Raw genomic sequence first — 17,615 nt, 5'->3', positions numbered from 1 at the left:
GTAAGAGTTCCTGTTGAAATAAGTATGTGTTCCTATAAGTGATTGTTTAAGAGAGTAAGTATGTGTAAGTTTCCTTAGAAGTAAGGTGGTAGTGTGTGTATAGCTGTATATGCAAATAAATGGATGTTCAATAGTTTATTTGCATGTGTGAGTATGTGTGTGAGTAACTTTTGGATGACTGTCGGTGTGTAACAGGATGTATTGCTGTATCACTACATATGATGAGTGAGTATATGTATGAGTGACTATATAGAACTGTTGGTTAATGAGTGGATGTGTATATAGATGGTGGAATTACTGAATTGGTTGTTGTAACTGGTATGGGTATCTCCATTGTTTTGAAAATGTTAGTTTCTATTTTTGAATATGTGTTTCAAGGGTTACATTACACTGAAAGGAGGTCTGTCACTCTGTCACTCTGTCACAAGGATGGTGTCATCAGTGATGTCATGAGTGATGTCACTGACCATGTCATGAGTGATGTAATATGTGACGTCATCAGCAGTGCGTTGCAGGCGCGCAAGTTATAGTGAGTCCAACTAACTATAACGTGGGAATTTCAATGGTTTTATGTCAGTAAAATTTCCAGCTAACTATAACTGGTGTGAAACCTATGGTTTTTTAAATGAATTTAATAGGTTTTTTAAATGCTAATTCCTAACTATAACTGGTGTGAAACCTATGGTTTTTTCAGTGAATTTCATAGGTTTTTTTAAATGCTAATTCCTAACTATATATAGGGCCTCAAACCTTTGTTTTTTTCAGTGAATTTCAAAGGTTTTTTAATAGCAAATTTCTATAGCTATCAAATATAATATTTTTTATAATGAATCCTATATTGTATATTTATGTAATAATATATTTTTTATGTATATTGTTCATGGTTTTTTAAATGTAAAATTTTTTTTTGCCCTTGAGCGCTCCCGGTGCGCGTACCGGTGAGCGTACCGGTAAGCGCAGTCTTTCGGCGTGCCCCAGTGCGCGTACCGGTGAGTGTCCCGTTTGCGCTATTGCCGCGAATGAAAACATCATCGTGACGTATCGCGTAGCCGCGTCCGCATGATACGCACGGCCTAAGCCGGCCCCCGAAGCACTCGAGCGCATACGATCGCGCTACGTAAGCGCCCCCAGGCGCGCCCCGGGGTGCGTAGCGTAGGCGTGTCGGGTAATGTGACCTGAAAATAACACTTTTCATTGGTTCAAGACAGTTTTGGTTTCCAAATGATGAAAGCCCGGGTCATGTGACCTGAAAAGAACACTTTTCATTCGTTCATGACAGTTTTGTTTTCCAAATGATGAAAGCCCCCACCTTTTTTCCTCATTCCCACTTTTTACTTTGACTGAGGAAGACCTGTTTGCAGACCTATTTGTACTTATTTCTACTGAGAAATGGCTACAGTAGCAGCAGCAGCAGGAGCCTCTCAACCATCACCACCACCACAAGGACCACCACAACACCACAGTGGTGGAGAAGAAGAAGAGGAGGAGGAGGAAGAGGAGGTGAGGGGGTACCTGCCAGAAGATACTACCACCTATAAGCCTAAGGAGCACATTGTCTGGGAGTTTTTTTTAAATCCCAAGGGGCCTCAAGAAAGTAAATGCGCCAAAGGTTACTTGTCTAATCTTTGACACTGTACTTTCCAGGGGAACCCTGCCAAAAAGTATTCTTTTGGCAACAACACCATGATTTGCCACATGCAACGTCGGCACCCAAACAACTATGCTGCGGCAGAGGTCAGAGAACTGACCAGAAACCCTCCCCAATCTTCTCCCAACACCTCCCAAAGTAAGCACCCCACTCCATCGGGTCCAGAGACAAGTGAGATGGTCCCAAACATCCAAACCCAGTTTGGAGATTTCAAAATTGTTTGCAAATTTTGTGGAAGGACAATTTGCTATGGTGAGCAAAGTATTAAACTCATCAACCGTGCTGGTGACAACCACAAGTGTTAAAAGAAACCTTAATTTTTTCCTGATTTTTTTTGCTCCAGTTGAGCCGTTTACAATTCCCTGTTTTTTGTTTGTCCCCATAAAAATTCCCCCAAAAATATAAAAGTGTGCATAAAAGCCAAAAAAAGTACAAAATGTTCCAAAAAACAATAAAAAAATATAAAACAACAAAAAGAATAAAAAAACTGTTCTTTTTAGAACTGCCTCCAATTTATAAAAAAATGCTAAATTTTTTTAAAAATCTGTCATTCTTTTTTCCCCATGGTACGCTCCCCGGTACGCTCCCTGGCGCGCGTACCGCGCGCTCCCCCCACGCAAATTGAAAAAAAAAAATTGCCCCGTGGGGCCCTTTTATGGCCCCCACATCAAACCTAGGGGGTCAGGGGGGTCTACCCTGCCCCCTTTTGGTCATTTCCCCCTTTGTTTTTGCCACCTCTTGTGTCTCGATCCTACCGAGACACAAGATGGCGGCCACTCCGGACTGTTTGGGATGTTGACAGACACCCGAGGGCCAATCAGCTTTCCACGCGCGAACACATGTAGTGCGCTGGTACGCGCCCCGGTGCGCGTACCGGGTCGAGCTTATAGATATATATTTTTTTTTTTACCTAAATTACTCAAAATCCACTGGAGCACATATCTTGAGACATAGCAAAGGCACATCGGGCTACCAGTCCCTCCAATTTTGCCAAGTTTGGTGGAAATCCATTCAGCCGTTCGGGCTAAAAGTGAGTCCAACCGCCTCATGGAAATTAACATGGGGAAAATATGTTTTGGGACCCCCCTTTTATCTCGGCCCCAGCTTGACGATTCCCCCCCAAACTTTCAGGGAAGGAGCGGAGTGCAGCGAGGCAAATTTCAGGAAATTTTCAGGCAGATCCCTCAATCGACGCCAAAGTTATTCCCAATAGAATGTTGCGAATTCCTTATAGAAAATAATCCTAACTATAACTACCTACTGGCGACCGCCAGTAGGTAATATATATATATATATATATATATATGAACACCCAGTCCTGCTCCCAAAGAAGAAGGCACGCACACAAAGCTGTCAGGATATGGCTTATTTATTGCATGGGTCTCCCTCGACCCCGAACTCAGAGAGACGCGTTTCACCTTCTCAGAAGGCTTTCTCAATATATATATATATATATATACGCCAAGGTGTATTGAAGAATGAGTGGATGTATGAGTGTTTGAATGGATGATTTAGTGGGTGCGTGACTGACTATAAGTGAGTGATTAAACATGCCTTAAGGAATGCATGGGTGAATGATTAATCTGTGTGAATGTCTGCATTATTCTGTCAGTTGGTGTGTAAGTGGCTGCATGGTTTGGTGAGTACCTACATCAGTGTCTATATGGGTTAATGATTGGTTGTATGAGTACCTGTATGTGTGCCTGAGTGTCTGTTTGGGTGTCTGTGTGTGTTGTGTGACTCCATGCACGGATGTGTGAGTGGGTGATTCACTGGCTGTATGCGTTTATGAATGCGTGTGTTAGGGACTGTATGGGCGAGTGAGTGTGCGTATAGATGTGTTGGTGAGTGAATGGATGTCTCAGTGGTATATGTATAAGTAACTACATATGTGAAAGGCAGTATATGTGAGTGTTGGAGTATATAAGTGAGTATATCTGACAGTGAGTGATTGTGACAGTGGCTGCATGGATACATGTGTGCTTATGTCAGTAATTGTTGAATAGAGTACGTATATGAATAAGTGAGGTGGTGTGTGTATAACTGTATAGGCGAGTAGCTGGCAGTGTAATTAATTATTTGGGTGACTGTCTAGGTGTTTAAGTAACTCTTTGGGTGAGTGGCAGTGTCTGAGTGTCTATATGGGTATATGTGTGGATATATCAGTGGCTGTATTGATGAATGACTGTGTGTATGAGTGACTGTATGGGTTTGTGAGTGGATATGTGTGTGCTCGTATGAATCACTGAGTGAGTATGTACTAACTGGTATCGGTCTGTCTATGGTTTCAATATTGGTAGCCTGTATTTTAGAGTGGGTGTATTAATGATGATATTAAGGTGTGAGGAGGTGCATCAGATGATCACATGGATGATGTCATCAGTGATGTCATTTGAGATGTCGTCAGTGATGTCACTGACCATGTCATGAGTGATGTATTATGATGATGTATATGTGACGTAACCAAATTTCTCTGGTTTTGTACGAGTGAAATCAGCCTAACTAGAACATCACCGAAACTAGGGGTGGGCAGAATTTGCATAGTCGTGTTACACAAACTTCTGCGAAACGTTAAAAAATCTCCGCGAGCCACACAGAATTCCACGAGCATGAGGAATTGCTTGTCCCGCCCATTCGCGATGCATTTTTCCTGTACCGGGATGCTGTTTGAATGCTCGGGGGAAATATATCGCAAACTTGCCCATGCGGTCGCCAATTGGCGCAGCCATCTTGTTTCACTTGTCCTGTCCGCTTGCAATGCGTGTTTCCTGTTTGCGACCGTGGATGTCTGATGGTGCGTCTGAATGACATGTTCCAGATCGCACACTCTCGTAGGATCGCGCAGCAGGCTACCAAAATCTCATGGCACACGAGAACGGACAGGAAAACTCGTTGGCGAATGAATGGATCCCGGTAAGGCACTACCACGAGCACAAACACGCATTTTGAAAGCATGAACAATGAAAAAATTCCGCTACGCCGCGGATCACGGAATTTTCGGCAATTCCGCGTTCTCCATGGAACGCAGAATTGCCAAAATTCCGCGAGTAGAGTAAAATTTACCGCCCAAGCCTACTTGAACCCTGTGTTATTTTCAGTGAATTTCTAAGGTTTTTTAAATGCTCATTTCTAACTATAACGTAGTAGTCGTGCTTGCAGAGTGGTGCAGAAAGGGGCCTGGGCCTCCGACCAGTGCTCAGGAATTCCTCTGCGTAGGACTTACAGGAGGTACCAGGAGGGCTACTTGGCCACCAAAGTCCCTCAGGAATAAATTGGACATTATCCCCCAACCAGTACTGTGCCAGGATATCCATTTGCAGAGTGGTGGAGAAAGGTGAACGTGGCCTCCGAAGACCTCTAAGCAGTCCCACTGCGTGGGACTTACTGGAGGAAATAGGAGGGGTAGTTGACCCCAAAGTCAACCTTGGGGGGCCAACTACCCCTCCTATTACCTCCAGTAAGTCCCACACAACAGGACTGCTAAGTTCTCATAGCAGGCCACGACCCCTTTCCCCACCACTCTGGAAATGCACTCCCTGGTGTCCTCTTGGATGACGATTAAAGTCCCCTTCGGTACTGGGGGTCCTTAGGGGCCAACTAGCCTACCTGATACCTCCAGTAAGCCCCAGATACTGTGATTGCTGATAGGTGGATTCAGGCCAAGCCCCCTTTGTCCACCACTCTGCAAACGCGCCTCCTAGTGCGGTCTTAGTTGCGACATGAAGTCCCCTTGCCTCTTGAGGGTCCCAGAGGGCCAACTAGCCCACCAGGTACCTCCAGTAAGCCCCACACAGCTGGATTATTGAGACTGGTCCGAGGCCATGCCCCCTTTTCACACCAATCTGCAAACGCACCTCCTGGTGCACTGCTGCTTGGTCCAGAGTGCACTCATTTTTTTAAAAGAGGTCAATCCATTTAGTAGTTCCTGAGAAATTTAGAAATAAAAAAAATTGCTATCTGGAGACCACGGTGGATCAGTGAACCCTCCCGAAAAAGATCCTACACCTTTCCCGCATGTTTCTGCACCTCTCTTTCAGCACCTCTGTTGCTTCTTTTTGCACTTCTCTTTCCTCTTTCTGCACCCCTCTTGCCTCTTTCAGCACCTCTGCTGCATCTTTCTGTACTTCTCTTGCTTCTTTCTGTACCTATTTTTCTTCTTTCTGCACTTCTCTTGCCCCTTTCTGTACCCACCTTGCCTTTTTATGCACCTCTTGGTTCTTTCTTCACTGCTCTTGCTTCTTTCTGCACCTCCTTTAAAAGTTTCTATATCTCTCTTGCCTCTTTCTGTGCCCATGTTCCCTCTTTCTGTACCTTTCCTGCCTGTTTCTGCACCTCTCTAGCCTCTTTCTGCACCTCTGTTGCTTCTTTCTGCACTCCTCTTGTCTCTTTCTGCACCCGACTTGCCTCTTTCAGCACCTCTGTTGCTTCTGTATGCACTTCTCTTGCTTCTTTCTGCACCCTTCTTGCCTCTTTCTGCACCTCTGTTGGTTCTTTCTACACTGCTCTTGCTTCTTTATGCACATTTTGTGCTACGTCCTGCATTATAATTCCTCAGATAAACTGACTTACAAACAGGCACTGAGAAATTATCACAAGAATGTACGTGAGGAAAAAAAACCTCTTTTTGTCTACATAAATTGATACGCAGTTAATAAGAGTAAAACTCTCTTTAATATGGTAAAGAGTTTTAACTCTCCTGCATCTACTAGCCAATCGTTTGTTCCCACTAGTGACCGGACGGAACGCATGGCCCTCTTCTTTTATGAAAAAATTAAATCAATCCAGGACTCTTTTGTAGCCCAATCACCGGAGCGAGAGGATACTGAGGGTTTTTACTCAGCTGCCTGCCTCAGTTTTCGACTCCTCTTGGGAAATTTCCAGAGATTACCTTGGAGCAGTCTCTGGTGTTTATGAAAACTTTGAAATCTGGCTCGCCCACAGATCCCTGCCCAGCCAAAGTGCTGTCCTCGATAGCGGATGTGATCAACCCCTGGGTGAATTCGATCTTGAACACCTCTTTACGGGTAGGGTTAATGCCTCAGGGGTGGAAACATGCCAAGATCCTTCCGCTACTGAAGAAACCTTTGGCGGACCCTGAGGCTGTATGCAACTACAGACCCATCTCACTTTTACCTTTCTTCTCGAAGGTTTTGAAAAAAATTGTTAATAAAGTCTTAACAAACTATGTGGAGACCAATGATTTGCTACACCCTAGCCAGTCTGGCTTCAGAACCAATTTCAGTACTGAAACAGCCTTATTGGAAGATGCAGAAACTGTTAAAACTACTTTGGATAGAGGAGGGAGAGCTGTTTTGGTGCTGTTGGATTTGTCCGCAGATTTTGACACCGTGCCTCATCCGAGATTACTGGAAAGACTCCGGGATAGCGGTATTGGAGGCACGGTGTTGAGTTGGTTTTCATTTTTTCTTGCCAATCGCTCTCAAACCATCTGGTCACCCCCTTTTATGGCGGAAATTCCCCTCTTGAATAAGGGGTGCCTCAGGGCTGTATTTTGAGCCCTACGCTATTTAACTTGTACATGGCCCCCCTGGCACCCCTCGCTGAAAAATTTGGTGCAAAAATAGTGTCATACGCTGATGACACTCAGCTGTTGTTCACCTGCGAGGAGGGAATCAAGTTCAATGGTAATTTGATTAACACCTGCCTCTCCAAAGTCTTCTCCTGGTTAAGCCATAACCATTAAAAATGCAATTCCGAGAAGTCTGAGATTATTTTCTTTGGACCTCAACCTCTGGATATCTGGCATGAATGGTGGCCCCGGGATATGTCGCCTCCTGTGTCGGCCGTTTCATCAGTGAAAAATGTGGGAGTTAAGCTGGATTCCACCCTTTCTATGAAGACCCAAGTACACTTGGTAGTCGGGTTTGTTTCGGGCTGTTGAAAATGCTGCAAAATTTCCTGCCATTGCTTTTGATCCCTTACAGGAAGACAGTAGTTCAGGCATTGATAATGTCCAGATTGGACTGTGTTAACTCCCTCTATCTTGGTCTTCCTGAATATCTTCTGAGTCGACTTCAAGTGATTCAGAACTCGGCAGCCAGGGTCATTTCCTTGTCAGGCTCTAGAACCCGTGCGACCCAGCTCTTGTCCTCTCTTCACTGGCTTCCAGTACAGAAAATAATTCTGTTTAAAGCCTTGGTCCTGGTTTTTAAGGCTTTCCATAAGATCGAAGCCCCGTATCTTAGATATAGATTCCAGCCATATCTCCCACAGGGCACTTTGAGATCTTCGACCCAACTGTTGATCATCACTCCTGTCATGTAATTGCCTCTCGGATGTGGAATAGACTTCCGTTTGTGATCAGACAGAGTCCGGATCTTCTTTCCTTTAGGAAAAGTCTTAAGACATGGGTTTTTCTGCTGTGATTCTTTGGTGGTGATCGGCTGTGCTTTATGTGATGTGATATTTGGTCGTTTAGCGCTGGGACACTCCTGGGAGTAGCCGCGCGCTTTATAAATAAACGTTAACATAACATAACTTCTCTTGCCTCTTTCTGTACCCCTCTTGCCTCTTTCTGCATCTCTAGTGGTTCTTTTTACACTGCATTTGCTTCTTCCCGCTCCTCTTTTGCTCATTTTTGTATCCCTCTTGCCTCTTTCTGCACCCTTGTTCCCTCTTCCTGCACCTTTCCTGCCTCTATGTGCACCTCTCCTTCCTCTTTCTGTACTTCTCCTGCCTTTTTCTACAGTTCTTTTGCCTCTTTCTGTACCTCTTTTGCTTCTTTCTGCAATTCTCTTGCCTATTTATGTATCTCTATTGCCTCTTTCTGCACCTCTGTTGGTTCATTCTGCACTGCTCTTGCTTCTTTCTGCACCTCCGTTGCAAATGTATGCACCCCTCTTGCCTCTTTTGGCACCCCTCTTCTGATTTTCTGTTCCTCTCTTGCCTCTATCTGCACACCTGTTCCCTCTTTCTGCACCCTTTTGCCTCTTTCTGCAGTTCTTTTGCCTCCTTCTGCACCTCTGTTGCTTCTTTATGCACTTTCTTGCCTCTGTCTGCACCCCTCTAGCCTCTTTCTTTGCCCCTGTTGCATCTTTATGTACTTGTCTTGCCTCTATCTGTACCCCTCTAGCCTCTTTCTGCACCCCTGTTGCTTCTTTCTGCACTTATCTTGTTTCTTTCTGTACCTCTCTTGCTTCTTTCTGCACCTGTCTTTCTTCTTTTTGCACCCCTCCTCTTTCTCCATCTGTCTTGCCTCTTTCTGCACCTCTATTACCTTTTTCTACAACTCTGATGCTTCTTTCTGCACTTCTCTTGCCTCTTTCCACACCCTTCATGTCTCTTTCAGCACCTATGTTGCTTCTTTATGCACTTCTCATCTTTCTTTCTGTACCCCTCTTGCCTCTTTCTGTATCCCTCTTGACTGTTTGTGCACCTCTCCTACCTCTTTCTGCACCCCTATTGACTTTTCCTGCAGTTCTCATACCTCTTTCTGCACCTCTTTTGCTTTGTTCTGCACTTCTCTTGTCCCTTTCTGTACCCCTCTTGCCTATTTCTACACCTCTGTTGATTCTTTCTAGGCTGCTCTTGCTTCTTTCTACACCTCCTTTTAAAGTTTCTTTATCCCTCTTGCCTCTTTCTGTACCCATGTCCCCTCTTTCTGTACATTTTCTGCCTGTTCCTACACCTCTCTTGCCTCTTTCTGCACCTCTGTTGCTTCTTTCCACACTCCTCTTGTCTCTTTCTGCACCCTTCTTGCCTCTTTCTGTACCCCTCTTGCTTCTTTCTGCACCTTTCGTTTCTCTTTCAGCACCTCTCTTGCTTTTTTCTGCAGTTCTCTTTCCTCTTTCTGCACCTCTTTTGCTTCTTTCTGCACTTCTTTTGCCTCTTTCTGTACCCCTCTTACCTCTGTCTACGCCTCTGTTGGTTCTTTCTACACTGCTCTTGCTTCTCTCTGTACTTTTTTGCTTCTTTCTGCACTTCTCTTGCCGCTTTCTGTACCCCTTTTGCCTCTTTCTGCGCCTCTAGTGGTTCTTTCTACACTGCACTTGCTTCTTTCGGCCCCTCTTTTGCTAATTTCTGTATCCCTCTTGCCTCTTTCTGCACCCCTGTTCCCTCTTACTGCACATTTCCTGCCTCTTTGTGCACCTCTCCTTCCTCTTTCTGTACCTCTCTTGTCTTTTTCTGCAGTTCTCTTGCCTCTTTCTACACCTCTTTTGGTTCATTCTGCAGTGCTCTTCCTTCTTTCCGCACCTCTGTTGCAAATGTATTTATCCCTCTTGCCTCTTTCAGCACCCCTCTTCTGATTTTCTGTACCTCTCTTGCCTCTGTCTGCACACCTGTTCCCTCTTTCTGAACACTTTTGCCTCTTTCTGCAGTTATTTTGCCTCCTTCTGCACCTCTGTTGCTTCTTTATGCACTTTTCTTGCCTCTGTCTGTACCCCTCTAGCCTCTTCCTTCACCCCTGTTGCTTCTTTCTGCACTAATTTTGTTTCTTTCTGTACCTCTCTTGCTTTTTTCTGCACCCATCTTGCTTCTTTTTGTACCCATCCTCTCTTTCTGCACCTCTCTTCTTTTTCCATCTGTCTTGCCTCTTTCTGCACCTCTATTGCCTTTTTCCCGGGGAGTGGAGGGGGCTTGAGCGCCCCCCCACACAGGTTTATTTATTTTATCAAAAATCCCTGGGGTGGCGGCCCCTGGGCCCCCGCAAAAAATTAATAAAATTCCCAGGGGGTGGCGGTCCCCAAGGCTTGGGAGGCCTTGGATGCCCCCCACACATTTAAAAAATAGCTCCGGGGGGTCAGTCCCCGGGGCTGCGTGCCCCCCTGCAGCTCATGAATCAAGCCCTGGGGAGGTGGCGGTCCCCGGGGCAGTGTGGGGTGGATTGTGGCCACCCATACATTTTTTTTCAGTTCCCCCTGGACCTGGCCCACCTGGGGGCTTCAATACAATGAAGTGCGGGAGCCCCTACTTCATTTTTTTTATTTTCTCGGCCGGATTAGCGACCCCAGCATGAATTCGGCCTTTTTAAATAAAAAATGCATTTTTGGGCCCTGGGGGTACTTCTGGGTCCCCCTGAGATGGCCTAGGGTGTTTCTACCTGCCCCATTTTCTTGTTGTTCATGTTTTTTTATTGATTTCTTGTGACTCTGCTCTACCGAGTCACAAGATGGCTGCAAAAACACTTCCTGGTTTGGATCCACCATGCCTCTAGATTGATATTTTAATTTTTTTACTTTCTCAGCAACTACTGAACGGATTTACAGTCGCTTTCTTAGCCAAGCAGTACCTTTGTGCCAAATTTGGTGTAATTCTGTTCAGCAGTTCTAGCTGTAGCCTTGGCTAAAATTTCCTATGGGAAATTGATTTTTTTACTCTTATTTTTTGTTTGAATTTCTCAGCAACTACTGAATGGATATACACCATTTAAAAAAAAGGTCGCTTTCTGAACCAAGTGCTACCTTTTTTCCAAATTTGGCGTAATTCCATTCAGCAGTTCGGGCTGTAGCCTTGCCTATGGAAATTAACCTAGAGAAAACACTTTTTGGGACCCCCCTTTTTTCTCAGCCCTGCTTGACGAATCAACCATAAACTTTCAGTATAGGAGCTGACCTGGATGAATTTTTTGGGGGGAGTATTTTGCGAAGATTCGTCGAACGACGCCAAAGTTATTAACAAATCAAAAAATGCTTTTCCTATGGAAACTAGGTTCTAACTATAACTACCTACTGGTGAAAGCCAGTAGGTTATACGTAATACACACATATATATCGGCCACGAAGAAGCCCCACTGCTGACAGTGCAGGTCCGGGTGCTCTCAAGTGAACCGAGCACCAACAGTAATGATGTTACTATTCGGCTAGGAGCAAGGTGAGCTGCCAAGTGATTGTGCCCAAACAAGCGACCTGACAGATTTTTTATGTGGAAAGATTAAGTTACAGCTGCATCCACTATGGAAAATAGAAAGAACACTTACCAAAAACTACATGAACCAGCATTCCTGAGAGGCACACACCCCAGTAGGCGGGACTTTGAATTTAATTGTGCGTGCAAGGCAATTAACTGAGCCGTATTTCTTCTTCCAAAGCCAGCCAGTGAACAAGGGAAAACTACTTCCAGAAATGTGTTTGGCACGAGGCTTGTAAACATACGCTGAGAAGGCATGATTTGTTTGGTTGCTGCCTGCTGCATAAACAAGGTGGACTTCAGGTTGTGTGTGGCTACTTCATTGTGAGTTTCAAAAGGACATTGGTCTAAAGCAGTTTAGAGATATAACATAATGATAATAAGACAAGCCTTGATGAGCCGCTTATATATTTATCCAAGTCCAGCCGGACATGGAATTTATTTCATAACAATGGTAAAAATGTTTAGTGCATAAGCGTTGCTGACTCTCTTTTTCTTGTAAATACAGTCCCAATCAGATTTAAAATCTGAAAACTTCTTTCTCTCCCTGTTATTTCTCCCACAGGCGCATCATTGTTTGTACCAGGCATAGTAATTGTGTAAAGTCCTGATGATGATCCCACTGTATCTTAGAGCGCGGGATTGAAACGTCGACCTTTTATAGTAGTCATACAGTACAACCAATGTGTACCAATTGCTGTATGTACTACTCTGGCAAAACACTTGTATTGCTGATTTAAAAGTGTCTAGGTTGCTCTTTTTCTCTTTTGCCTGCAATTTCTCCTTTCTCGTAACTACCCCTTATTCTTCAACCTTTTCTGTTCTGCGGTAAAGCACAGGATTGTGCTCTCTATTTCTTGTAATGTTGCTTATGCACTAAACATTTTTACCATTATTATAAAATAAATTCCATGTCCGGCTGGACTTGGATAAATATATAAGCGGCTCATCAAGGCTTGTCTTATTATCATTATGTTATATCTCTAAACTGCTTTGGACCACTGTCCTTTTGAAATTGACTTAAACCCTTGGTCCACAGCCATTTATAGGGTCCCCCTTGTTTTCGCTAATACTTCATTGTGAGAGCAGCTTCATTTGGATTTGTAGTGTCCCGCTCCGGCCCCAATGGCATTTTCTGAAAACTGATAAGGTCGGCTGACTTTGAAATAGTGTTGGTTGACAGAGAAATGTCCAACTTTAAACAAATTGTAGTGATCTATGGTCGATGGTGGCTTCAGAGAGGCCCAGAAACTTTATGCCAAATATTGCAAGATTGTATAGATTCAGAAGGCCCAATTCACACACAAACGTGTATATCTGCACCTGTGAGACTACACGAAAGCAGAGGGGTAGCTATTAGTAGGGCAGCACGTACAGTGTCACTGAATCCAGGTGATGGAGGGGCTCATTTTCCCCCAATAAGTGCACGTTTTATTATAAAACCAAATTACGGGGAGTAGCAATGTCTTTACTTGCATTAGAGCATGTGGTGCCTTTGCTATGTGATTGCTACTAAGAATGGGTGCAGATTGACTACATTTTCGGAAACAGCATTGTAAAAGTAAACACTACTAGAAATGAAATGTGCCATTTTAACGAGCCACTCTTTTCTCAATTTGAAATTGTATGCAAGGTACCATCACACTTAATATAATTATAATACAAACTGCATGCTTTACTTCCTTTTGTTATTTCCCAAATAGGGAACATTCTCCCACACCCTTTTGAAGTTTGGGGGATTTACATTCCACTCTCCATTGTGGAAGGGGATTTACTCCAATACTTTGCTGGAGCAAATTTCCCATCATTTTCAAGGAAGAAAATGGCGAGAGAGGACTTAGAGAATGTCCACAAACTTACAGATTTGTGGGCGTTCAAGCTCTCTCAAAGCAAGCCACACACAAATCCACCCACTGCTCACCCTTAGCAGTTTACTATTGTATAATTGTACGCAGTTGTGGTAGAAAGGTACAGGCTAGTAATGCATTTACATCTGCGAAGCATCCTTTTGTAAATACCTGTCAGGATTACATGGAGGCATTTTAAGACATAATTGTAAAGGCCCGAAAATGATATTTGGGACTATAGTCTTTCCCTTTATTGTTTTTTTTATTTTGGCCACTAAAAATTCGTAAGACAAAAGTGGAACTGGAAGCAAACAACTAAGAAAAATGTCAATGTAAAGTCACTTCAGGGGTAAAGGTCAAGGAGTCTCAGGTCGTATGACTTTCAGAGACGTTGAATTAATAAGACCTACAATTTTGCACCAAATAGGGCCTTCCATATGGTCAATAGGGACACTGATTGCTGATGGCCAGCTAGGACTACCAAAAATGTATTAAGGAACTACGTTTTCTTTCTAGGCTTTAACTAGAGGTGGTAAAGAGCAGCTGTTTAAACGCCGATAACACCTAGCTAGGGCAGTGAAACGATGGCCGAAGACTTTCTTTTTGGATTCCATTAGTTCAATGCCACCACATCAAGGCAGAAATCCACATGACAGAAGGGACTGCACAGGAGTTTTCAATTACCCAGTGAAATGTAAGACAGACATATCAATATTTGTGCCACGCGTTTCAGGACACCACAAAGTCTAAGGTTAGTCTGAACCCTACATAGCTGTGATGCTCCCAACCAATTGACTGATTTGTGCAGTGTTGCACTACGGATCTCACAACATGCTTTGATACACTTGACAATTTCTCACTGCAGCCTTTTCCATTCTTTCATCTGTTTTCTCTTAGGTACGCATGTGTACACCCTAAATGGAACTGACCCGGAAAGAAATCCAGTGACGTATGGCATAGCGTTTAAACCAGGCTCCAAGAAATACTTTGCAGTTCACCCCGTCCTTGGAAATATTACACTGGTTGCAGAACTGGATAGAGAGGTAAATCATGCTTGCAGTGATAAAGTGTGCAGGATTCAGTGTATCATTATATATATATATATATATATATATATATATATATATATATATATATATATATATATATATATATATATATATATATATATATATAAAATAGGGGCACCCGTTAACTGTAATTTAATCTCTGCTGCAAGACAGGAAAAGACACACCTATATGCAAACTCTAAGAATGTTTATGTGGATCCTATTCACAAAGGTAAATTTGGTCTTTAACGTATATGTGCGGATGAATTTATCTTTTCTACATCTGTGAGAAATGTATATAAGGATTTCTGGTGGACGTAAATGGTTTTAAGAGGGCAGACATTTCCACCACCAGTGCAGATAATTTCTGTAGTTGTAAATCTCACCCAAGAGGTGGAAAATGAACATTCCGATGAATTTCTTACATTTGATCTTTGGAAAATATGTTTGTTTGTGAGGATTTTCAGACTCTAATCCAAACCTTTCACATCATGGAAATGGTTGGAGATGTATTCTTGCTTCCAGGGTGAGAAGGGGAATATGCCACCCCGACATTTGTTGGAATGTAGGGCAAAGACCTTCTCTACAGGAATAAAAAAAATCCCCAAAAGGAAAAATAATGTGCTTTTGTACAAGGGTCTTCTTTGTCACTATGCAGACTTTTCACCTTTGAAGAACTTAGCACAAAATGATTTGCACCCCATGGGAAGAACATCTGACATTGCCAGTAGTATGTCTGGAAACATGGGACTGGTACAGTTTTCCATGCATACCACTGGGAATATTGATGAATGCCAACAATAATAATTATGCACCTGCATATAGACATGATTCTATGGGTGCACATTTGCTACTTTTCTCATGAACCAGGCTCATTATGTTAAAGCTCCACAAGGTTTTAGAACACATTTTTAAGGAGCATGGTAGCATCTTCTGTTTCACTCATACAGTTCCATTTCTTCCAATGAGTTAACATGGAAATCTTTCCTGATGTAATTGAATGTTACTTTTCATCAAAGACCACATTTTGGGATACTTTACTGAATGTAATTTCCATGGGCTCCTCTTGCTTTTATGTGCCTCTACATGCTTCTTGATATTTCCTGACTGTAGGGTATCCCATTTGTACAGGGTGCATAGGAGGCTGTAGTGTCTGGCCTCCATCCATAAAATTCATGTGAGTGTGGTCATTGGGCTTTGTGTTTGGGCAATAGTGGATTTGGCTGAGTTATCCTTCGCCACTGTGTCAGTCATGCAAACATTGTCTCCAGGTCAGAATGCTCAAGATGTCGGTGTTACCACAACTCTGCTTGAGAAGGTCACATTGACAGCCACCCGGTCCTAATCAATACATTCCATTGCATAGCCTAGAGTTGAAAAGAGAGCTGTGGGGAGTGACAGCTAGGTGACTACTAGGTGCACATCCTGACATTTCCTAAAGAACTCAGACTGTGTGGGAGCACATTAAAATGAAGAATTGTGGAACAAGGTCTCACTCTAGTCGCTAGACGCAAAATGGAAGAGGCCACAGACACACACACATATACCTAGCATGTGAAGGCATAAATTGCATTCCTTAATTTGATGTTTCCGCCACGTGTTCATCATCCACAGTCCAGTTCACCATGCCAATGCTGCAGCATATTTCTGTCCTGGCTCACCCATCAAGATGTTGTCCTCTTAACCAGCTAGCTCATGAACATCCTCCTTTTTCGTATTGTTTTAGTCCCTACATGACTGAAGGCAATTCAACTTTCTCAATGAGATAAAAGATGACTGCTTTTTCCCTTGCAGCATCTGGGCCGCTAAAGGGAAGCAGAGAGGCTGTGACTGGAGGATTGGGTCACAGCCTCTGTAGAGCACCAGTGTGGATCCTTGTGGAATGCTGGTTCATAATATATGGGGGTAACAAAGTAATCGACATTCCTTACTGATTGTGTGTCTAATTTAAAAAAAAGTCTTCCTCCTCTAAGTTTTACTTTGCATGAGTTGGAATCTTACATGTTTAAAGGGTACTGTACCATAATTTTAATGTTAGAATATCAACGTGCATTTTTATCGACTTTACACAATATAGATTACCAACATATTGTCAAGGTAAGTAGACGTGGAGTTAAGATTAAAATCTATACTTCTCTATGTATGTGACACTTTATGATATGTTGGTACTTAATATATGAGAAGGTTGATATTTTTGGGCTCCATTTGATTAGATTCAACCATTAAAACTAACCTGTACTACACTCTTAGGCCACAGGTTATGGTCCAAAGCCCTGGGTAAATATGGGACAGAAGGAGTCTCCATTTCAAAGAAAGTAAATTTCTCCTTTTAAAAGTATGTGTCCTGCATTGACTTTTAGAGGAAGCACTTCTGTGATGCAAGGAGCAGGAATGCACAACGTTTTACAGGCCAGGGCAAGAGCCTCATTGGATTTTACATGCTGCTTTTAAGATAATGCCAGCCAACAAGATGAAAGGCAAAGGGGCCAGAACACATAACATTGGGTGTCTCCCAGCTCATTTTCCTCAGAATGTCTACTCCAGTTTCAACCCTAGGCTCCTGGACATGAAGCCAAAGATTGATTACAGAGATGATGCAATATAGGAATCTGATGCCATGGCCTGGAACCAGGAGACCTTCTTATTGTCCCAGAGCACTTGAGGTCTATCAAAATAAGGGAAGGACAGTTTATGCACCTTAAGTTTAATCTGATGTCCTTGAAGAGCTACAAATCCATGTGCCTTTGCCATACCTTCAAATGGGCCTAAAGTCCCAACGTAAGCCACATTCACTAATAGATTGTATCCATCCCCCAATCAATACAACTGTTATTCCATCCTTGATGTTTCAAATAGTATTGCAAACCAACAACAGGTACCAGAACTATTTGCAATCATAAACAGGGTGAAAGCATTAGAGAGACATGGTACCTAATTTGTTTCCACCCAAACAGGCAATATTTACCCAATCCACCGCCAATAAGCAATTATACTTACCCCAAAAGTCTCATCTCCACCACAACACAGAGATATCTTGGATACTGTGTTGTCCATGCAGTCTGTCAGCCATTCCATAAATACTTGAGCAAACCCAAGTGTGACAACTGCCCCTCCATCCAGTTTGATTCCTGAATCTTGGATCCTTGACCAGAGGGGAGTGGTCAGGAAAATACACTTGTATCCATCCACTCCATTCTGCTACCT

General features: G+C 43.2%; 1 protein-coding gene across 1 annotated transcript in view; it reads left to right on the top strand.

Moving 5' to 3' along the window:
• CDHR1 (cadherin related family member 1) overlaps positions 1-17,615 on the top strand; it is a 553,828-nt gene that overhangs the window by 156,225 nt on the left and 379,988 nt on the right. Inside the window, exon 3 of the mRNA XM_086920154.1 lies at positions 14,260-14,405. Coding sequence (XP_086776280.1) covers positions 14,260-14,405 — 146 coding nt within the window. The remainder of the gene's footprint in view (positions 1-14,259; positions 14,406-17,615) is intronic.

The sequence above is a fragment of the Lissotriton vulgaris genome, chromosome 5 (genome assembly GCF_964263255.1).
Source record: "Lissotriton vulgaris chromosome 5, aLisVul1.2, whole genome shotgun sequence".
Lineage (NCBI taxonomy): Eukaryota > Metazoa > Chordata > Amphibia > Caudata > Salamandridae > Lissotriton > Lissotriton vulgaris.
The sequence above is the reverse complement of the archived record's forward strand: the minus strand, read 5'-3'. Positions and strand labels throughout refer to the sequence as shown.